Consider the following 21,426-nt stretch of genomic DNA (forward strand, 5'->3'; position numbering starts at 1 on the left):
TAAATTATGTCTGCTAATTCTAACATCTGGACCTTCTCAAAGCATTTTGTTGCCTACATCATTTTCTTGTGTATGAGTTACACTTTTTTGCTTCTCTGTGTGTTTCATCAATTCTTATCCAGTCTTTTTTTTTTTTTTTTAAAGCTTTTATTTACTCATGAGGGACAGAGAGAGAGAGAGAGAGAGAGGCAGAGACACAGGCAGAGGGAGAAGCAGGCTCCATGCAGGGAGCCCGACGTGGGACTCGATCCTGGGTCTCCAGGATCACGCCCTGGGCTAAAGGTGGCGCTGAACTGCTGAGCCACCGGGGCTGCCCTCTTACCCAGTATTTTAAAACTGGAGAGTTTGGATAATGTATTGTAGCAACTCTGGATCTTGATTTCTTACCCTCAGTTTATTATTGTTGATATTTAATATTTTAATGACTTGGTTGAACTATTTTAACAAAACCTGTTTTCTACCCCAGTATACAGCCCTTGGTATCATTCCTCAGAGGATGCAGCTTTGATATATCCACAATCATCCCGGGATGACAATGGTTTTGTCAGAACTCTGTGTCTTTCCCTGGTTTCTTTGTTAAGCTGTCTACTCTGTTGGATGCTTAACTGACTGAGCCACCCAGGTGCCCCAATAGATTTTCTCAAATAAATACTTGCTGTATGCCCTTAGGATAATTTCCTGACACTTTTTGTTTAATATATAATTTTCAGCAACTATTGCCTCACTGGCAAGTAGATCCATGGAACTCCTTATAATACATTTTCGGAAGTTACCCTGCGATCAATTTTTTTAAATTCAAGTGTAATTATTTACAGGATTCCCAAATCCTCATAATATCTTAGATAAAACCCATGGATAAAAATATGTTGAAATTATTTTCTTCCAAATGAGTGTTATTCCACCAGGCAGTTAAAACTTATTTTATCAAATAATATTATGAAATGTTTATTAAAATCAGTCCTCACTTTATTTCAGCTTATAAAAAATTAGCTATTTCCTAATTATCTCAGCCAAATTAGAATAATATGCTAGTTCTGGGTATTAGCTTTTAGCTATATGCCTTTCTATTTCATAAACATGAGAATAATTTTGATCATTAGCTCATTAATAGATACTTTTCCAATAAAAGTCTACTTTTATGTTCAGTAATTATCAAAGTGTGCAATGTAATTATGTTGTTTTAATAAATTATGTATTTATAATAATTCTAATAATAACAACCCTAAAGAAATGTTATAAAAACTTGTTAATGACTATGAGATTCCATAGTGTGGAGACTTACTGTCATAGAAAAAAACCCAAAAATTTAGATTTTGACTTACACATACATTTTATTATACTTAAATTGGACAGATGATCAATAAACTCAAGCATAAAAATATTAGGTTAGGATAAAAATGTGAAGGAAAAGGGGTGCCTGGGTGGCTCACTTGGATAAGCATCTGACTTTGGCTCAGGTCATAATCTCTGGGTCCTGGGATCAGGCCCCATGTCAGGCTTCCCAATCAGTGGGGAGTCTGCTTTTCCTTCTCCCTGTGCCGCCCCCCCCCCCCACCACCACTCATGTGACTCTCTCTGTCTCTCTCTCTCTCTTAAATGAGTGGATAAAAATCTTTTTAAAAATGTGAAGGAAGAAAATGAAAGTAGTAATTTTAGGAAAAGGGAAGATTTCTTTTAATTTTTAAAGAAATGTTTAAAGTATTTATTACATTTTGAGAACTGTCAAATATAACATATGCAGAAAAGTGCACAAATCATGAAATATGTATGTAATAAACACAAAGCTAACACTTGAGTCGAGAAATAACAGTCCCTCTCTGTCCTCTGTACTTTATATCACTTTCCTTCTCTATTACCACAAAAAATAATCACCTTGTAGTTTTCCTTATAGTTTCATTTCTATGTATGCATCTCTAAAAATAAAGCTTAACTTTGCTTATTTTTGAACATTTATAAATAGAATCAAGAGTATGTATCCTTTTTTCTGTCTTTCATCACTCAACTTGTAACTGTGAGATGCATCCTTGCTTGCATATTTCTTTTATTCATTCATTCTCATTACTGTATAATATCCATTGAATGGATGTCCCACAATTTATTTATATATCACCCTATTATTGAACATTTAGGTAATTTCTAGCCTTTGGACATTACCAAACAATGCTGCCATGAACATCCTTTTACATGTATCCAGTTGCACATGAGAATGAATTTTTCTAGGATATATGCTTCAAAAATGGAGTTGTTTGGCCTAAATTATGTATAACTCTTTCTTGATGAGATCATTCTAGACTATTTTCCAAGGTGCTTGTGTCAGTTTAAACTAACTACAGTGCCCAAGAATTCCCAATGCCCTTTGTTTTACTAACAGTGGGTAGGTATTAAAATTGTTGCCAAAATGATGGGTATGTCTTTATATCTCAAAGTGATTTCCTTTTGTATTTCCTTGATTACTAATAAATTGAACACATTTTCATTTGTTGGTTGACATCTGGATTTCCTATTTTTCAAAATCTTGTTTATGCTTTTGGCTAATTGTTTTAGCACAGTGGTTCTCAACCAGAGATGATTTTACTCCTTCCCTTATGGAACATTTGGCAATGGCTAGATGTATCTTTGTTGTCACAACTAGGAAGATGCTATTGGCATCTCAAGGGTAAGAGCCAAAAATGCTGCTAAATATCCTATAATGCATAAGACAGTCCCCACCCCCACTCTCAACAACACCTCACCACCACCACCACAACAGAGAACTATGCAGCCCTGAATGTCAATAATACCTTTACAGAGAAACCTGTTCGATCAGGATCTCTGTCTTTTGATTTTTCTTCAAATATTGAGATCATATAACAACATACATTGCAAATATTTTCTCCCATTCTATGGCTTATCTTTTCATTCTTCAATGGTGATTTTGTCAGGTACAAATTTTATTTTAATGTATCCAAATTTATTCATCATTTCTTTAATAGTTAATACTTTTTTGTGTGCTTATTACCTTCTGAAATCTTTAAAATTTGACCTTTTATGTTTTGGTTTTTGTAAGATTTTATTTATTTATTCATTAGAGACAGACAGAGAGAGAGAGAGAGAGAGAGAGAGGCAGAGGGAGAAGCAGGCTCCATGCAGGGGGCCCGATGTGGGACTCGATTCCAGAACTCCAGGATCACGCCCTGGGCCGAAGGCAGGTGCTCATCCACTGAGCCACCCACGTGTCCCACGGTTTGGTTTATAATTTACCTAGAATTTATTTTTATGTCTGGTGTCAGAGGAGTTCACTTTTCTCTCATTAACTGAAAAGATCGTCCTTTATCCATTGATTGGCCATGCTACTTGTTACAAATCAAGTGTCCATCTCTGCAGGGATCTCCAGCTTTCATTCTACTCCATTTGTCAATTTGGTTAGCCCTTGGTGAAAATGACTCTGTTCTAATCTCTATCACTCCATAGGCCTTGATAGCTGGGTGAACAGGTGCTGTCGTTTTCTTGTTCTTCAAGCAGTCCTGACTGTTCTTGGCTCTTTGCATTTCTACATAAATTTTAGGACCTATTTGAATTTTTATTGAGATTATTGTTATATTTTGATGAGTATCAAATCATATGGCACTTCAAATGTCATCTGCTGTTTTAAAAGAGTAATTAAATTTTAATTGTTAAATGTCAGTATGGATAACATGTTGGAACTTTTGCAGCTATTTAAACTTATGATGAGTTTAATAAAAAAATGTTTTAAGGAAGAGTTCATAAAAAATAAAGACCAATGTCCATTATGCCTTTCCAATCAAGATATTAAAATATACATCAGAAGGAGAAAGTTACAGAGTAGTAAAACAGCATATTTAGTGACCAGAAACTACCCAATTAAAATATGGAATAGATAATTCAAGTTAATTACTTGGTTACCAAGTAATGCAAAAAAAACTTCAGTTAGACAGCTAAATTTACCCTCTCTATAATGGTTAAAACAATGGTGTACTAAGAGTTTTGATACATATTATTATACTTTTGCTGTTTTAACTTTTCTTTTGTAACTTTTCTTGCATTTCAAGGAGGTACTAAATGTACTTTCTATGAATTTACACAAATAGATCATTTTGGTCACCTTGATTTTTCTACCCAAAGCATAATTTCATGTCATTAAGATTAATTTTGGTGTGATTAAATATGTTTCGTCTAACTCTTTGGAAAAATATTTTTTTTATATTATGTAATAACATCAATGTTTTTGTTTGCCCCATAGTCATTCCTTCGCTCATTTTAGGCAAAGAACATTAGTTTTCCTTCAGGAAACTTTTCCACATCTTCAATCCATTTGAGTGATGATGACACCCTAGACCCATGGATTAGCCATTCCCTTGGCCTGAGCCATTACTAGGAATGAACATGTTTCCCACATCAATCGATGAGGTTCAATATTAAGGGTTTACCTTGAAAAATATTCATTTCTTTGGAAGTTAATTTAAAATGATGATGATAACGATGAGAATTCTGAGAGCTTCCTCTTTGTCAGGTATTCTTCTAAACTATTAGATATTAATTCATTAAATATCCAAAACAACCCCATGGCATAGGTATTGTTACTATCTTTATTATACAGATGAAGAAACTGGACACAGAGATATTAAGTTGCCCATGGTTATTAGGAAGTAAAATTGAGATTTTTGACCCAGTCTGATTCAGAGTTCTCCATCTTTGCTTATTCTGCCTCCAGGATCTACGTCTGAGCTTCTGGGGCCACCCCAGTATATGAATAACAAGAGGCACAGAGCCAAGAGTTGGAAAAGGAAGCCTTGGATACAGCTGGGTCTGAGGTCAGCTCTGTGCTTAATCTCTTCTGTTACAGGAGCCAATAATTTCCCGTTTTCCCTTAAATCCAATTGAGGTGGGTTTGTCTTCTTAAAATCAGTGGTGTGCGGAAGTGGACTCAGGTCAGCAAATGACAACCAATTGTTAGTTTGCAAACTAATTCATGTTACATTGGTAGCTTGATATCATTCATAATAGGAGTACTTCCTCTAGAAATTAGCAAATGCTGGTTTTTGTTTTCTGTTTTTGGTGAAGCGGGGACAGAGAAGAGAGTAAGTTTCTTAAGAGTTAACAGGACATCAGTGCTTTTCAACTAGGAGAATCTTGTTTAGTACATATGATAGACTGCCGTGTCATGCCCAGACATTTCAAAAATGTTGAAAAATGTTTAAAAATGAAGAAAAAATGCATCTGGTTAAGAGCACATGGATGGGTGTTCATTGACCTATTCTGGCAACTTTTCTGTCAAAAATTTTTGAAATAAAATGTTGCAGTAAAAAAAAGTAGACTGGAGGCTGGGCTCAGCACTCATCAGATTAACTGGTGGTCTGGGTGGTGACTGGGAACCTCTTTGGTTCTTTTTGTTATCGCTTTTTTTTTTTTAAACCCCCTGCAGTAATTCTGTTTGAGAGTCACAGCTGAAGACCTCTGGATAGGTGAACACCAGGTGGGGTACCTGAGCTTCTGGGCTTCAGATGATTAAAAGGAACAAGTTCCACTAATCTGTGGCCACAAATAAGTGGAGAAAATAAACTAAGAGAAAGGAAACCTTATTTATTGAAAATACACCTAACTAGGAGTCCACTGTTTATTATACAATAAAGGGAAGGAAAAGAGTTTTCTATTAAATGCAAGGGATTTTAATAGCTTCAAAAAGAATGCTGCAACATAGAGTAAAATAGAATTAGCCTCTCAAAGGAAGAAGCCAGATGAGGAGGTCTTATAGGTGACTCCATTCAAATGGCCAAAGGAACTGGAGTATTCTTGAAATGCTCTCTGGTTTTCATTGTTGTTTTGTTTCTGTGAGAGAGTCTTCGAGTCAGACAAGATTGTGTTTGAATTCAAGTAGCCTGCCTCAGATATTTAGCTTCTCCAGGCCTTAGTCTCCCATCTGTAATGGGGATGCTAATAGTAATTATTTAGCAGTTTTGTGATGAGGCATACAAAGTGCCCCAACACAGTGCTGCCACAAGAAAATACTTAATATAAGAAATTATTTGAAAATACTGAATAAGATTTTCTTGTTTCTCATAACCCTACTTCATTTTTTTTAAATCATAAAATTTTAGTTTATCCAGTCCTATAGGTCTCAGACCCAAATATAACTAACAAATGTTAGGCCTAGAGAACTAATATTTGAGTACATGCCTTTATTTTGTTGTACTTTTAGAAGCACTTTGGACCAAAGATGTGAACAGTGTCCAGTCAGGATGAGGAGTTACCCATCCAAACATAAATTGTTCCAGGCATCTCCACTGTGTGGATTATGACATTCTCTACCCATCGCCCTCTCCCCCAAAAAGGAAAAAATTGAGTGGACCAGGTTTGTATCCTCTTATAACCATTAACAATTGTCCTCCCCCACAAAATTACTCTATTTTACCAACTCAAATATTCAAGTTATAGTATGTACTAAATTACTTAAGAACCATTTATTTATTTTTTTAAAGATTTTTTAAAATTTATTCATGAGAAACACAGGGGGTGGGGCAGAGACACAGGCAGAGGGAGAAGGGAGAAGCAGGCTCCATGCAGAGAGCCTGATGTGGGACTGTATCCTAGGACTCCGGGATCACACCCTGGGCTGAAGGCAAGTGCTCAACCACTGAGCCACCCAAGCTCCAGGCGCTCCTTAAGAATCATTTATTAAGCAATGGTTTGCCAAGACTTAGAATTAAAAGGTCATGTACACATATTAATTTAGGCTAGACCTTCCAAAGTGAGCTGATCTAAAGTTCATTTCAACTGGCCAGATAGGCAGCCGCCCAAGGCACCTCAAAGACACTAACTTAGAATAAATAAGAAATTATTCCATTCATTCATTTATAATAGAATAACATGGCAATTAGTCAAGGAGGTGAGCAATTGCTTCAGTGTGTGAGCTACAGTGTTTTGAACAACTGTTCTTAACGAAACTTAGGAAGTTTCTTAGGAGGAAGAGTTTGAATACACTAACCTCTGACATATACCATGGAAGAAAGATCACATAACCTACCATGCTTGTGAAGAAAATATGAAATGTACTCAGAAATGCCTAGAAAATTCTTATAATTAAAGCAAATATCAACTGAATTATGTTTTCTTAGCATGATCTTTTGATTTAGTAGCTATTTACTTTTAAACTTGGGGATGGTAACCAGACGGATTACATGTCTTTTTTAAACGCCCGGTTTAGCAACATTTAAGTGAAGTCTCTTTAAAGAGTCCAAGACTTCTTTTAATTGCTAGCAGGTTAAAGTTTAAATTGCAAAAAGACTAAATGGCAGTTTTATATTCTCAGACAAAAATGTAGAACTCTTGATAATTGCACTTAGTGCTTAAAGATAACACACAATGGCAAATCCACTATTGAAAAATTGCTTTTGGCAAAGCACTTCATTCTGGAAGAGCACAGCTGGTGACTTAGATAGCATTGCTGTGGCTCCAACTCATGATGAGTCTCCATTTCTTAAGCAGAAGTCCTAGAAATTCTTACAAGTTGCACATTTAAATGTCTAAATTTTATCTTATTTTAACCTAAGGGACAAAATTATACATGAGGTCCACAGTAATATGTGTGAATTGATACTTATATTTCGCTCTCAAACAATTGTCATAATCCCACCTTGAATATATCAATCACATGCATTTACTGAAACATAAAAGGGTTGATTTTAATAAAAGTACAAACTGATAATGTAATCTTTGTCTAAGGTGACTAGTTAATGGTCCTAGTTTGGGTTAATGTGAACGTTGGTAGATAGATGTTCCTGGAAATACTGTAGAAAACATTAGGTCTACAGAAAATCAAATTATACATTCTGAGGTATTGAGATATTTTCAAAACTAACACAGATGATGTGGTAGTTCAATGCATAATCCAAATGAGCTTGTTAATTCCCTGTCTGGAAACTGAATCCTTTTTCCTAGAGCACACCTGCTTAACACAAATCCATACTGCTCTGGACTTCCAAGGATAAAACTGGCCACTATGTGAAAAGTAATATTATGTTCTTCCTTTAGGTGCTTGGGATTCATCAGTGAACAAAATAAAGATTCCTTCTCATAGGAACTTTCATTCTATAGGGGAGAGTCAGGCAAGAAACAATAGATGTAGTAAACAAGTAAGATATATTGTATCTGAAAAAAATAAAAGAAAAATATGGCAAAAAGAAATTAGAGCAAAGCCAGGAAGATTGGAAATGTATAGGGAGGAAGTGAGTAGTGTGTTCAAATTAGATGTCATGAAAAAGGTGATATTTGTGTAAGGCCTTGAAGAGATAAAGGAGCTAACCATGAAGGTAATGACAGGAGAGCATTTCATGCAAGGCCCCTAAGGCTGGGAAAAGCAAGGGAACTAGGGTAGTTGGAACAGAGTAAGCAGAGAAGCATCCATAACAAGAGTTATGGATGATAAATTCAGAGAGTTAACAGGGTACCAGATTAAGTAGAGTTATTTAAGCCTTTTTTAGGACTCTGATTTTATTCTGAATGAAATGAAAAGCCTTTGGAGGTATGATATTTGATTTGTATATAAGAGTATCAATCTGCTGACTTGTGCTTTGAGCAGACATAGAGGGACAAGAGTTGAAGAGTTAAGAGGCTGTTGCTATATCCAGGAACAAGATGATGGTAGTGGCATGGCCCAGGGTTGGAGTAGCTGAGATGAGAGAATGCAGATTCTGGGTATAATAAGACAGTAGAGTTAACAGGATTTCTGTATGGATTGGATATGAGAGATGAGATTGCCAAAGGAGTAGACAGAGAAGAAAAGGGAACCAAAAACTAACTCCTAGAACATTCCACATGTAAATAGTTGAGGAAAAATCAACAAGGGAGAGTGAAAATAGAGCACTAGGTATGTAGGATTAAAAAGGGGGGGGGTATGATGTCCTAGAACTTAGATACGAATTATATCAATGAAAAAGGGGTAATCAAATGTGTCAAGTGTTGCTAATAGTTCAAGTTATGTAAGACTGAGAAGGGACCACTAGATTTAACATTTTGTATATCACTGGAGAAGGGCTGAAAGGTCTGATTTACACAGGATCAAGAGAGAACAGGAGAGGAGGATCTAATAATAGCATGAATAGATAACCATTTTGAGGAGAACTGCTACAAAAGGAAAGAAAAATATAGGGTAGTAACTTGTGAGAAAATGGAGAACTTTTTTAATAGTTAAGAGAAATAAATACATGCTTTCATGCTGATAGGAATGATCCAATAAACATGAAAAAAATATGTCAAAGACAGAGGAAAGAACTGTTGAATTGGTATTCTTGAGTAGACTAGAGTGGTAACATCTACTTAATAAAAAAAAAAGAAATCAAAAGATGGGCTTTAGATAGGGGCTCATCTTTGGTAAGAGTACGGAAGAGGCAAGTACACATTCTAATAGGTGAGTATAGTGATGGAAATCTGTAGAGGTTCTCCTTGTTACAGTGTCTCAGTTCAGTCAGACTGAAGGTCATCACCTGAGGTGGGAGAGGTAGGAGTTTTACAAGAAGGGGAAGGTATGAAATGATAGTCTAGGAGAGTATAGAAGAACTGGGGGAATAATGCATAGTGTCATTGGTAGTCAGAATTAAGGTCTCATTTGAGGTTTGTGCTCATGAACTTAACCCAATAAGCACACTTATATGTTTTCTCAAAGCTGTAATGCATTCGGTCACTGAGTAGGTGGCAAGTTGTGTTTGACCAGTGTTATGGTTGCTAAGCAAGTACAGTGAAGGTACACAGGGGCAGATTACCAGGGGATGATATCCAGGGGGTGAAGGATTGTGAAATGATGGCACAATCAATGAATTGGGGATCCCAGTGGATTTGAAGTATTGTTTACACCAGAACTCTAGAAGGACTGAAATAGAAAAATAGATCATAGGGTGAAATGCATGTAACTGAGATCATGGGGTGGGGATGGGGGTGAAAATTAGCACTTGGATACAACGAAGAAAGAGTGACTGAGATGGAGATGATAAGATCAGTGGAGGAAGTAAATTCAAGGAACTGAGAGGCTAGGGTGACGGGCATCATATATTTATATACTGAAATCAGCAAGAATTGACACAGGGGTACTGTTAGAGGGACAAGCAGTCAGGAGTGCAGACTTTTGAAAAACCAGAGGGACCTGGGTGGATGTAAAGAGAGGCAAAAAGACAAAACAAAACAAAATAAAACAAAACAAAACAAAACAAAAAAAAAAACCCAGAAAACAGAAAACCCAGCAACACTGAGGTAATAATGATATAACCTGTTGGCATGAGATACAAGCTGGATGGTTTTAGGGAGCAGAGACAGAGAACAATTTGAAATTGGCAGAGGACCAAGGGGACCTTCTACCTCACCTCCAGGTCAAATGCTATTTGAGAACTGGGAGAAAAAAACAGCAACCATTCAGAGAGTGCTGCAGGAGAAGCAGGGTCCATAGAAGGAATTATGTTTACATCTGTGAAAATGAAGGGAAAGTTCAGAGAGGAAGGTGAGAAAGAATCCTGCTAACAATGGAAGGTTGGGGAAGGGTGGATGAAAGGAGCCAAATAAAGGTAGGAGTGAGGGATCCCTGGGTGGCGCAGCGGTTTAGCGCCTGCCTTTGGCCCAGGGCATGATCCTGGGGACCCGGGATCGAATCCCACGTCGGGCTCCTGGTGCATGGAGCCTGCTTCTCCCTCTGCCTATGTCTCTGCCTCTCTCTCTCTCTCTCTCTCTCTCTGTGTGACTATCATAAACAAAAAAATAAAAATAAAGGTAGGAGTGAGTCACTTGAGAAATGGGGTTTCTGGTATTCCCTGCTGTGAAATAATAGACACTATATATGTTGGTCTCTGCCCCTAATTCCTGACACACTGCTCCTACAAGCCTTGTAATTTCCTAAATAATAAGAGTGCTGGGGGCACCTTTCATTCCAATATTTGGTTTTTGATTCTGGTTTCTGACCTAGAACTCAAATCTCAGAATTTCCTGGGTGATCAGAGTGTCTTTTGTTCTAATGAGGTGACTTTAGGTGGGTTCCTGATAGAACCAGAAAGATCAAGCCATGGTTAGAAGCTTGGAACTTTAAGCACCTTCCTCCCTATGCTCCAGGAAGGGGAGAGGGGCTGGATATTGAGCTAATAATCAATCATGTCTACATGATGAAGCTTCCATAAAAATTCCAAAAGTACAGGATTAGAAAAGCTTCCAAATTGGCGAACACATCCACATACTGGGAGGACAGCATACCCCAACTCCACAAGCTCCTGTGCTCTGGATCCTTACAGACCTTGCTTTATGTACCTCTTCATCTGGCTGTTCATCTGTATCCTTTATGATATCCTATATTATATAATAAACTGGTAAATGTAAGTTACTATTTCCCTAAGTTCTGTGAGCCATTCTAGCAAATGATAGAATCCAAGGAGAAAGCTCATGAGAACCTCTGATTTGTAGCCAAGTTAGAAGTTTGAGTAGCCTGGGGACCTACTACTTTGGATTGACATCTGAAGCAGTGGTGAGGAGAGTCTTTTGGGAGCCTTTAACCCATGGGATCTGTGCTAATTCCTGGTACTGTTAGAACTGAATTGTAGGACACCCAACTGGTGTTGCAGAGAATTGCTTGGAAAAAATCATTGATGTGGGAAAAAAAATCCACATCTAAAGTGTCTGAAGTGTTGTATGGTAATAATGTGAGAACTAATGAGAAATACACAAGAGTGTTTTTATTGTTCAAAACAGATGTCAGAAGAACTGACATAAACAACAACAACAAAAGGGCAGAATGAAACTAGTCCTGGCAAATTCAAATCAGGTAAGTGGACATGATGAGAGTGTGTGGGACGCAGGGCTGGGGGTATAAGATAGAGGAAAGGAGATGTCAGAAAGCAGGATGTTGGCAGCCTGTGAAACTCATGTATCCCTCTTACAATGGAGGGACAAAGCCTAGGGTTTGGTCCCAGGGCATGGATCTAGTCTTGACCCTATTGAGAGAGAAGAAAGCTGACTCCAAGAGTTGGGCTCAGTCTTGATACCTGTTGAAGAAATTAAGACTTCCAGAAAAGCCAGAAGGAATCTTTGACCACCACATTCTATGTCTAAAAATTAGAGTAATAAAATGTATCCCTACAAAATTTAGCCCAGGATGGTCTAACAATGGGAAGCCCAACAACTGTCAGTTAAAAAGACATTTCACCCTTCTCTTGTGCAGAGGTGCAGTCTGTTTTCCTCTAGTCCCAAAAGAACTAGTTTGAAAGATAGTTAATTTTATCATAGACATTTAAAAGCAAACTATTAATGGGATTATAAGGAATTTCGTACAATGTTCTAGTGAAATAAAATTACACTCTATGTAAAGCAATGAAGCCAAGTTGATCCGTTAGTAGGTACAATAACTTTCACTACAGGAGGACCGCAGTAGTGTCAGTAGTTATCTATCCACCCCCCATCCATCTATCTAGCCATCCAAATTTACTGAGCATCTGTGTTCCAGACACTGCAGAGAGTGTTGGTAAGGAAACTAGTTATGATCTCCATCTTCATGTTTACAGTCTAGTGAGGAAGAAAATCAGTGATCAAGATATTGTATATATGATGAATGCCACAAGGTCAGAGTTTTCCAGAAGAATATAACAAGTGGACCTATCTTTTACCATTTGCCAAAAGATTATCTGAAGCCAATTTTTCACATCCTAAAGGACTGATAAGCTCATTTCTAGAATGATTCCATTGTGAGAAACACAAGGGCCAGAACAGAAGAGTGATATAGCTACAACACAAGGGAAACCTGACAGTCCCAACTTCTTAAGCAAGATCTTTGACATTCACTGTTTTAGGGTATGGTGTCCTCTGTATCCCCTTCCCAGAACTCAGGCTCAGGTTCATCACAAAGTAAAATCTCAGTATCATCTAGGAAGACTGAATTGTGCCACAGCTTTTCTTTCTTTTTTTTTTTTTTTTTTTTTCCAGCAATGGGATTGCATTTTCTCCACAACTGAAGCTTAGAAAGAACCACATATATAGCTGCTGTTCTAGAAGCTGAAGTGTGCAGCTCAGGGCATGCCCTTGCTTTCCGAATCTATAAGATAGATTTCTGCACACTCCCAGGGAGCAACAGTGAGGCATGACCTGTAAGGTTGGCTCCAGCTGTACAATGGTTTGCTGAGACATAATTTTCCTTCTACCTAGTGAGGTCAGTAGCCGCCGGTTCATGTATAGATGAATAAAGTCCACTTTAGATATGCACAGAGAAAGTTTAACTTGCTCTTTGTTCACTTCATCTGGTTAGCTACTTGATGGCTCATTCTAAGCTTTATCTCATGATTCTTCATAGAATCATCCCAAAACATCCATTGGCTATTATACCATTTTCATTTTGCCATACTTTAGTGTATCATTGTATGCTACTACTCCAAAACCACATTATAATATGTTAAGTCCACATTATTTAAAACATATACTCACTGCTACTTGGTGGCAAAAATAATCCATTGATATTGCGAGGTTTGCTGTGATAAAAGATACAACTGATCTTCACACAACCAAGAGGCTGAGTTTCCCAGAAGCATGAAATGCTGCAGTTTTGCTAGACAAAAGAGGTGGAGGAAACGTAATGATCAAATGCCATATTCAAAATAAATACAATGAACTATAATATGACACAGGGTGACAAAACTATCTCAGTTACTGATTTAGGATCATGTATGTTTCCTGAGTTTTAGTATTTATAGACTCTGCTATTTAAAAGACACAATAGGTATTTCTAAAATATACTCCTCCCTTTTTATAATAATTTTATAAGTAGCATGCAAAATGCCTAAAATTAAGTAGTGGAAGAAAGAATCATTTTTTCCCTCTATTGTGTTGTAAGAGTAGAGTTCAATATTATCTAAGGGAGAGGTTTTTAACAAACATGATGATGGCAAGTAATTCTACCTGCATTTCCATGTGTCTAAATCTGCAAAGTAGATCTAAACATTTTCCCTCTCTCCATAATGAGCATACAGTGTCACTGCCAAGAGCCTCTTCACAGTGTCGGAATCGGCACTGGGAACCCTGTAAGAAAAAAAAACACTATAGAAAATTGAACATACCAACATTAATGTTCAACAACAGTAGGTTGCTAATTAAAGAAAATATGACTAGATCAACTTAGTATCACAAAAAATGCTACAAAATAAGGTCATAAGTCTAAATTTTAGTAAATTTGTTTAATTTTAGTGAGAGATTGGCAACGCAACCTAATGATTGAATAGTACAACATGGCCACAAGTCACCACCAATAAAATGCTACTCTTTGGTATCAGTTAATCTGTATGATTCACTAAGAATAAACATATGAGAACAGGAATGCTCTTGATCACAATCCATTGATGAAACAATTTAATTTCTCTTTCTGGAAAAAGTCAGTTTTTTTTTTTTTTTTTGTTTTCTTTTAAGAATCGCAGGTCATACTCAAATGGTAGAGATTATGTCTATTAATATTTATTAGATAATGTTTTCTTAGTCTATGGAGATACTGTTAAGTGTGTTTTTATAGGGAAAGTGAACAGAGCTTAAAGTTCATATTATTGTGGAGTTCTAAGTAATTAGCTCACTATGCTACATTAAATGTGTATACTTAGGAGAACACAGGCAACATCCTTTTTGAAGTCGGCCACAGTAACTTCTTGCAAGATACATCCATGAAGGCAAAAGAAACAAAAGCAAAAATGAACTATTGGGACTTCATCAAGATAAGAAGCTTTTGTACAGCAAAGGATACAGTCAACAAAGCTAAAAGACAACCTACAGAATGGGAGAAGATATTTGCAAATGACATATCAGATAAAGGGCTAGTTTCCAAGATCTATAAAGAACTTATTAAACTCAACACCAAAGAAACAAGCAATCCAATCATGAAATGGGCAAAAGACATGAACAGAAATCTCACAGAGGAAGACATAGACATGGCCAACATGCACATGAGAAAATGCTCCGCATCACTGGCCATCAGGGAAATACAAATCAAAACCACAAGGAGATACCACCTCACACCAGTGAGAATGGGGAAAATTAACAAGGCAGGAAACAAAAATGTTGGAGAGGATGTGGAGAAAGGCGAACCCTCTTACACTGTTGGTGGGAATGTGAACTGGTGCAGTCACTCTGGAAAACTGTGTGGAGGTTCCTCAAAGAGTTAAAAATAGATCTGCCCTATGACCCAGCAATTGCACTGCTGGGGATTTACCCCAAAGATACAGATGCAATGAAACGCTGGGACACCTGCACCCCGATGTTTATAGCAGTAATGGTCACAATAGCCAAACTGTGGAAGAAGCCTCGGTGTCCATCGAAAGATGAATGGATAAAGAAGATGTGGTCTATGTATACAATGGGATATACTCAGCCATTAGAAACGACAAATACCCACCATTTGCTTCAACGTGGATGGAATTGGAGGGTATTATGCTGAGTGAAATAAGTCAATCGGAGAAGGACAAACATTATATGGTCTCATTCATTTGGGGAATATAAAAAATAGTGAAAGGGAATAAAGGGGAAAGGAGAAAAAATGAGTGGGAAATATCAGAAAGGAAGATAGAACATGAAAGACTCCTCCTAACTCTGGGAAAGGAACTAGGGGTGGTGGAAGGGAAGGTGGGCAAGGGTTGGGGGTGACTGGGTGGCAGGCACTGAGGTGGGCACTTGACGGGATGAGCACTGGGTGTTATTCTGTATGTTGACAAATTGAACACCAATAAAAAATAAATTTATTAAAAAATAAAAATAAATAAAAATTCTAAAAAAATTTTTAAAAATGTGTATTCTTTATGCCCTTGGTCTACAAAGATAAACAATTGTGCCAATACATCTATACATGCACAGCCCCATCTTTATATACCTTTATTTACCAACAAAAGTAAATGTGGATTATTTTAATAGGCTGCTATTACTTCTTGTTTTTAAATTCTCTTTAACACATAGGCCCACACTTGGAAAAACTGCAGGTCATTGTCTTTTTGACAGAGAGGTACGTGACATACAATAAAAATAATCCATGAAGTTCTGTTTTGACATGTACCATGTTTTTTTCTTACCTTTCTCACCCTGTTATGCCTCTCTTCACAATTTTTCCCTTTTAAAAGTGGATCTGTGGATCTTGTAGTACAAGATAGGGGACAGGGCTAGATAAACCAATATTTGAACTCTTGGTTCTGTTACCTGTCCATAGTTATAAAGTTAATTCATTCTTTACCCTGTCTGTGCTTCAGTATCCTCACAGATAAGATGCCCTCCTCAGAGATTGTAAAAATTATGTGCTGTAAAAATTATTGCAGATGCTATTATTATGTATTCATTTAATTATTTATTGATAATTTACCAGCCTGTGGTAGGTACTTTTGAGATACAGCCATGAAACAGACAAAACTCTGCACACATGGAATATAAATTCTATCATTACTTATCATCTCTAGGTTTAATCATAAAGGGACAGGTAAGTAAGTGGATCAAATTCTCATGGTCAAAGAGGCTGACTCCCTTCAGGTTTCCTAGCAGAGAGAAAACACTTTAAATCAGACACATTGTATCTTTCATTCAGGCATGAACATGAATCTCCAAATTGCTACATTTATTTGTTTTCATTGAGATCCATTAATCCTACTCTCTTAAAGGTTTTTCATTTTTGTTCCCCAGTTAACCTTATAAACTTGAATTCATGCTTGGCTAATTTGTTTATAATATTTCTTTTCCTTTTCCCATGTTATCAAATATTTGCTGTTAGACTGTTTGACAGGGGAAAATTCAGTAACAGGTTAATGAATTTCAAATAGGGAATCAATTAGATTTATTAAACCAAACTTGATAGTGAGCTGAATTTAACTTTTTGAATCTACAGGATTGGAATCACATTAACTATAACAATATGATGTATCATATAATGTTTCAATATGTTTCAGTATTAAAATATGACTCAAGGAGCCATAATATAGGCAAAAGTGCCACACAAAGATAAAAAAAATCCATTAACTGGAACATATATGTAGTTTCAAACAAATCATAATTTTAATTTCCTCAGAGATTCAATATGTCAAAAATACATGATAAGCCTTTACTTCAGATTCTAAATATGTAAAGTATTTTGCAGGAAAATAGTAAATTTTGACTCAGCAATACAAATTATTGCCATATCTTCCTTCATTCTACTAAAAAGCTTAAGCGTGTGAAGTACCATAAATTGTACAATATTTACCTTTATGCATGTGGAATTAAAAAAGAAATAGCAGTCATTCCCAACTTCTGCCATTTTCAACTCTCTTGCTGCTAATCCAATGTTTTTTTTTAATATAAGAATTGCAGGAATGCAAATAGAAGAACTATCAGTGTGTAAGGGGGAAAAAGAATTTCTTTTCCACAGTCTTTCAGGCTATCAGTAGTATTCCTTTAAAACTGACCTCCTGTTGACAGTATATTACACAATAGATAATTCTTAAAGAAATTTAAATTACAAGATACCTTCTCTAGCTTTGCAGAAATGTTGAAAGTGGTTGCTAGTAAGCACACAAACTCAAACTTCCAGAATTTTCCTCATTGTTACCTAATCCATTGTTTGCTCATCATAAATGACCTCACACGTAACTGTAGGCTAGCCTACCCTAGTAAATTCTGTATAGTATTTCTCTTCCTCAATTCAAGTATATTAACCAAATAGACTAGTAAAAATAAAATATTTTATCTTTTAATGTTCTTTTTTTTTTATCTTTTAATGTTCCGATTGACTCTGGGTCATAAGCTAGTTCATAATTTCATAGTTAAAAGTATTAAGTATTTCACAAGTTAATAACTGTTTTCTAAACTCTCATTTCTATACATGGTTTGGAAACAAAACTAAAATTTTCTAATAAGTAGATATACTATCTATACTCCCAAGATAATAAGTAAAATTATTTAAATATGTACTCACTGCTATCCATTGAATTGGGGGAAAAAATCATTCAGATTGTGTCATTTTAATAGGTATCCGAAAATAACTGGACTATTTATTCATCTTGTAGCTATATTCCATTCATTTTTCATCCATCATAAAAGGAGGAATAGCTTCTTCCTATAGCAGAAAGATTCCAGAGTGTCTATAAATTTTGAGACTTTGTTGAAGACAAAGTGAAGTACTCTGATTCCCAGAAGAGACATTTCAATCAGTAGTTACTGAAGTCTTTCTTCATCTTAGTATCTTTAATAAAAGAACTAAAACCTAGCAGAAATCAATAAAATTATTCATAGGAGGTGACTTAAGAAGAAGCCATAGATATGACATATTACAGCAGATCAAAATGTATTTTTAAAATGCAATGTACTTTGAATTGGAAATTAAGAAGATAAAGGCATAGGGATTCTCACTTTAGTTAAGTAAAACAGACTAATTGGTATGAACTTTTCAAATACTTTAAGGTAGAAATCCAGGAAATAAAATAAGGAAGTAAAGCTTAGAAAAAGAGTTGTTTGCCTGTAATGGTAAATAAGAGAAAAAAAAAAAAAAGAAATAGGCAATATTAAAAGAAAGTGAAGAAGTAGAAAATAAAGATTTGGCTAAACCCTTGGAAATGTTAGCAAAGATATATATTATTTTTTAAAAACTTAATATCTTGCCTTCTGTTTTGTCCTACCTTCTAACTCTAGAACAACAATGTACTCATTTTAAGCACATAGGTTACTGAGAAAAACACCTCTAGGAAATATCTTTAAGTGGTCTTTGCTTTCAGATAAACCCTTTCTCTGCCTGTGAGCTTTTGGCTGCATGGATTATTTCTAAATACTGTTACCAAACACCATTATTGCATGATTAGGTGTAACATCATGATTAAAGCCACTGTGAGAATCCCTATTTTTACATAGGGGAAAGGATGAAAAAAAATGTTTTTACCTTTTGGAGTATGTTGGGAACAATTACATTCCATTAGATGCAGCAAAAACAGGTCAAACCAAAATGGAGATTTTTTTTTTTTTTTGTCATTGCAAAACACAGTAAATAGATCCTTACATTTTGTCAGTCTTTAGAATGCCTGGAGCCTTAATTTCTTCTTCCTTTTTTTCTTTTTTAAACAAAACTCTATTTTCTTTCCTTCCCTCTCCCTTCTCTTAGTCACGTCTTTCCTGCTGTAAAATTCATTCTAGTCTTTCAGGAAATGCTATCACCATACTCAGGAGGATTTTTACTCCCTGTAAAGAAGGATGGGAAAGGTGCCTCCACAGCTGGGAGTAGGCCTGAGAATTCTCTAAGTATTTTGTGTTGGCCAAGGTAGACTCACACTGAGTGTTTTTCATCTTTGATTCAAACACATCAGTCAGAGAAGAAAGTCTTCCAATTTGTGATCCAAGTACACCACTTTAAGTACAGGGGCCGGTAGTATCTCCTTGCTGGCTCTTCAGGTTTACAAGAATCAGGCAAAGCTGTGGGCTGCTACCCATTAGAATAGGAGCCCCATTTGTAATTGTGAGTTGGACCTGAGGCTCTCCCCTGCCTTGGACTCCCTTGTCTCAGCCAAAGGCTTTGCTCTAGGCACTGATGAAATCAAAGCCCTGGAAATAGAGTGCTTCCTGAGGAATGGTTAGCCTTGCTACTACTATTCAAACAGCAAGTAGAATGTTTTAAAAGATGATCCCGTCTCAGAAATGACAGAATGTTGGACCTAGAAGATTCTGTGGCAGTTTGGGAAATGACAGTTGATAGTTGTGAGGGTTATTTAATTGTCGTTCCCTTGAGACCCGTGAAACAAGCTGCTTTTTGGGATTCCTCTGGAGGAACAGAAAATCACTGGTGCTTGACTACAAAACGCTAAGTGTCTCGTCCCAGTAGTTCACAGCGCCAGCATCAGGTGTTCTAGTCCCCCGACCCTCTTTAATATATAAATATATATTTGGACTTTTTGTGCTTTCCTAGGAGAAAAATACAGCAGAACAGAAAGTAAATGAAATGGCAAATCTCTTCTTTCTCCTGTCTGGATCCAGCAATAAAAAAAAAAAAAAAACAGCACTTTTTTAAGGGATATTCTTTGGGAGCCCTTTTCTATATAGATGTCTTTTCCAAGGATGAAGTCAGGACAATGCTGGACTCTATGGGAACTTACAGATAACACAGTTACGGAAATGAGACCTGGGTCTTGTGGAAGCAGGTGAAAATGGCAGTGCTCAAAACTCCCCTGCTGGAGGCTACTAGCCTCAGTGAGAGGGAAAGGCTACTGCCACTAAATATTGCATATTTTATTCATTCATTGGCTCTCTTATCACTTACCCTCCAATATTCGTGGGAGCAAGGAGTCCAACAAAGCTGTTGATGGACTAGCTCTGCAGTTGATGGGACTCCCAACAACTCAAGCCATCTGGACTCTGGGGGAGCTCATAGTTAAGACAAAAGAGATTCCTATGGAAAAAAAAAATCGAGATTGAAATCCGGTTTGGGATGGGACTGAGGCTAACTTTTGCACTCAGTAAAGAGCATCAGGAAAACTTCGACCATATTATGCAGCACGATGAGGGGTCATGAGAAGGGTGTTAGTGCGTGTGTGAGGACGGGGTGCCCGGAGTCTCATCTACAGCTCTGCTTGCACCCGGGAAACCCGTTTCCATCAGGCCTTGGGGTGGGGGGTGGAGGGGGGGGGGTGTCTCTGAACATTTCTAAACGTCCACAGGAATTTATTACAGAGAACAGGCAATTGACTTTCTCCAGAGTAGTGTGAAACCGCCATCTGAAAGAATTCATTACTTAAAACTTGATATTCTGTGATTTGCAGGATATACAGCATCGGTTTCCCATTGTGGTTAATCAAGCACACACGCACACAACCCAGCAACCGACCTCTGGGTTCAGGGTCATCACACCCCGGACCAAAGCTCGCGAGAGTGCGCACACGCGGTTTGGGGAAGGGGGGGGGTGGGCGGGGGCGGTACCTCGGCTCCCGCACTACAACTCCCAGAAGGCGCCGCGGTCAGTCAGTCAGTGAGGGGGCCGCTTCCGCGCATGCGTCCCCGCCCTCCCTGCTTGGCGGCGGGGGGACGCGGTGGCGGGGTGGGGCGGCGCGTCCGGCTGTCGGGGACGTTTTCCTGGCCGGGGCGCCGTGTGGAGGCGCGCTGTGCCTCGAGGCCCGGCTGGCGGGGCCCGCCATGAGGCGCCTGGGTTCCGTGCAGCGGAAAATGCCGTGCGTGTTTGTGACGGAGGTGAAGGAGGAGCCCTCCGGTAAGAGGGAGCAGCAGGTACGGAGGGGCGCGGGCGGCGCCGCGGCTGCGCAGGCGCGTCGGGGCTCGGGGAGCGCTCTGCAGGCGGGGAGGTCCGGGCTCCCCAGCTGCAAGCCGGGGCATCTCCGAGGGAGCTTTTTCTGATAAGACGACTCGCACTCAGCATCGCATGGCAATCGAACACGCACATCTTAACGTTGATAGATATGCCTTTTTTTTTTTTTTTTTTTTTTACCTACCACC

At 37.7% G+C, this 21,426-nt stretch overlaps 2 protein-coding genes across 18 annotated transcripts in view; one reads left to right on the plus strand and one right to left on the minus strand.

The window, feature by feature from the left end:
• C13H12orf50 (chromosome 13 C12orf50 homolog) overlaps positions 1-21,068 on the minus strand; it is a 42,083-nt gene extending 21,015 nt beyond the window's left edge. For 2 of the 13 annotated variants that reach the window (XR_013350651.1, XM_077845738.1), the window contains exons 1-3: positions 17,207-17,367; positions 13,909-14,028; positions 13,438-13,558 (exon numbers count right to left, since the gene is read on the minus strand). Coding sequence is in view for 12 of the 13 variants with exons in the window: in XM_077845738.1 (XP_077701864.1) it covers positions 13,438-13,558; positions 13,909-14,028; positions 17,207-17,260 (295 nt within the window). In the remaining variant the exon portion in view is untranslated. Of the gene's footprint in view, positions 1-13,437; positions 13,559-13,908; positions 14,029-17,206; positions 17,381-17,469; positions 17,580-17,917; positions 18,059-18,617; positions 18,759-18,874; positions 19,838-20,242; positions 20,372-20,713; positions 20,850-20,898 lie in introns of those variants that run through there. The other 11 variants (XM_077845742.1, XM_077845741.1, XM_077845743.1 and 8 more) reach the window with 11 other exon arrangements.
• The window catches only part of RLIG1 (RNA 5'-phosphate and 3'-OH ligase 1), a 75,749-nt gene continuing 75,304 nt past the window's right edge, over positions 20,982-21,426 (plus strand). For 4 of the 5 annotated variants that reach the window (XR_013350652.1, XM_077845751.1, XM_077845752.1 and 1 more), the window contains exon 1: positions 20,985-21,201. Coding sequence is in view for 4 of the 5 variants with exons in the window: in XM_077845751.1 (XP_077701877.1) it covers positions 21,112-21,201 (90 nt within the window). In the remaining variant the exon portion in view is untranslated. Of the gene's footprint in view, positions 21,202-21,426 lie in introns of all 5 variants that reach the window. The other variant, XM_077845749.1, reaches the window with a different exon arrangement.

This window comes from Canis aureus, chromosome 13, assembly GCF_053574225.1.
Source record: "Canis aureus isolate CA01 chromosome 13, VMU_Caureus_v.1.0, whole genome shotgun sequence".
NCBI classification, from domain to species: Eukaryota; Metazoa; Chordata; class Mammalia; order Carnivora; family Canidae; genus Canis; species Canis aureus.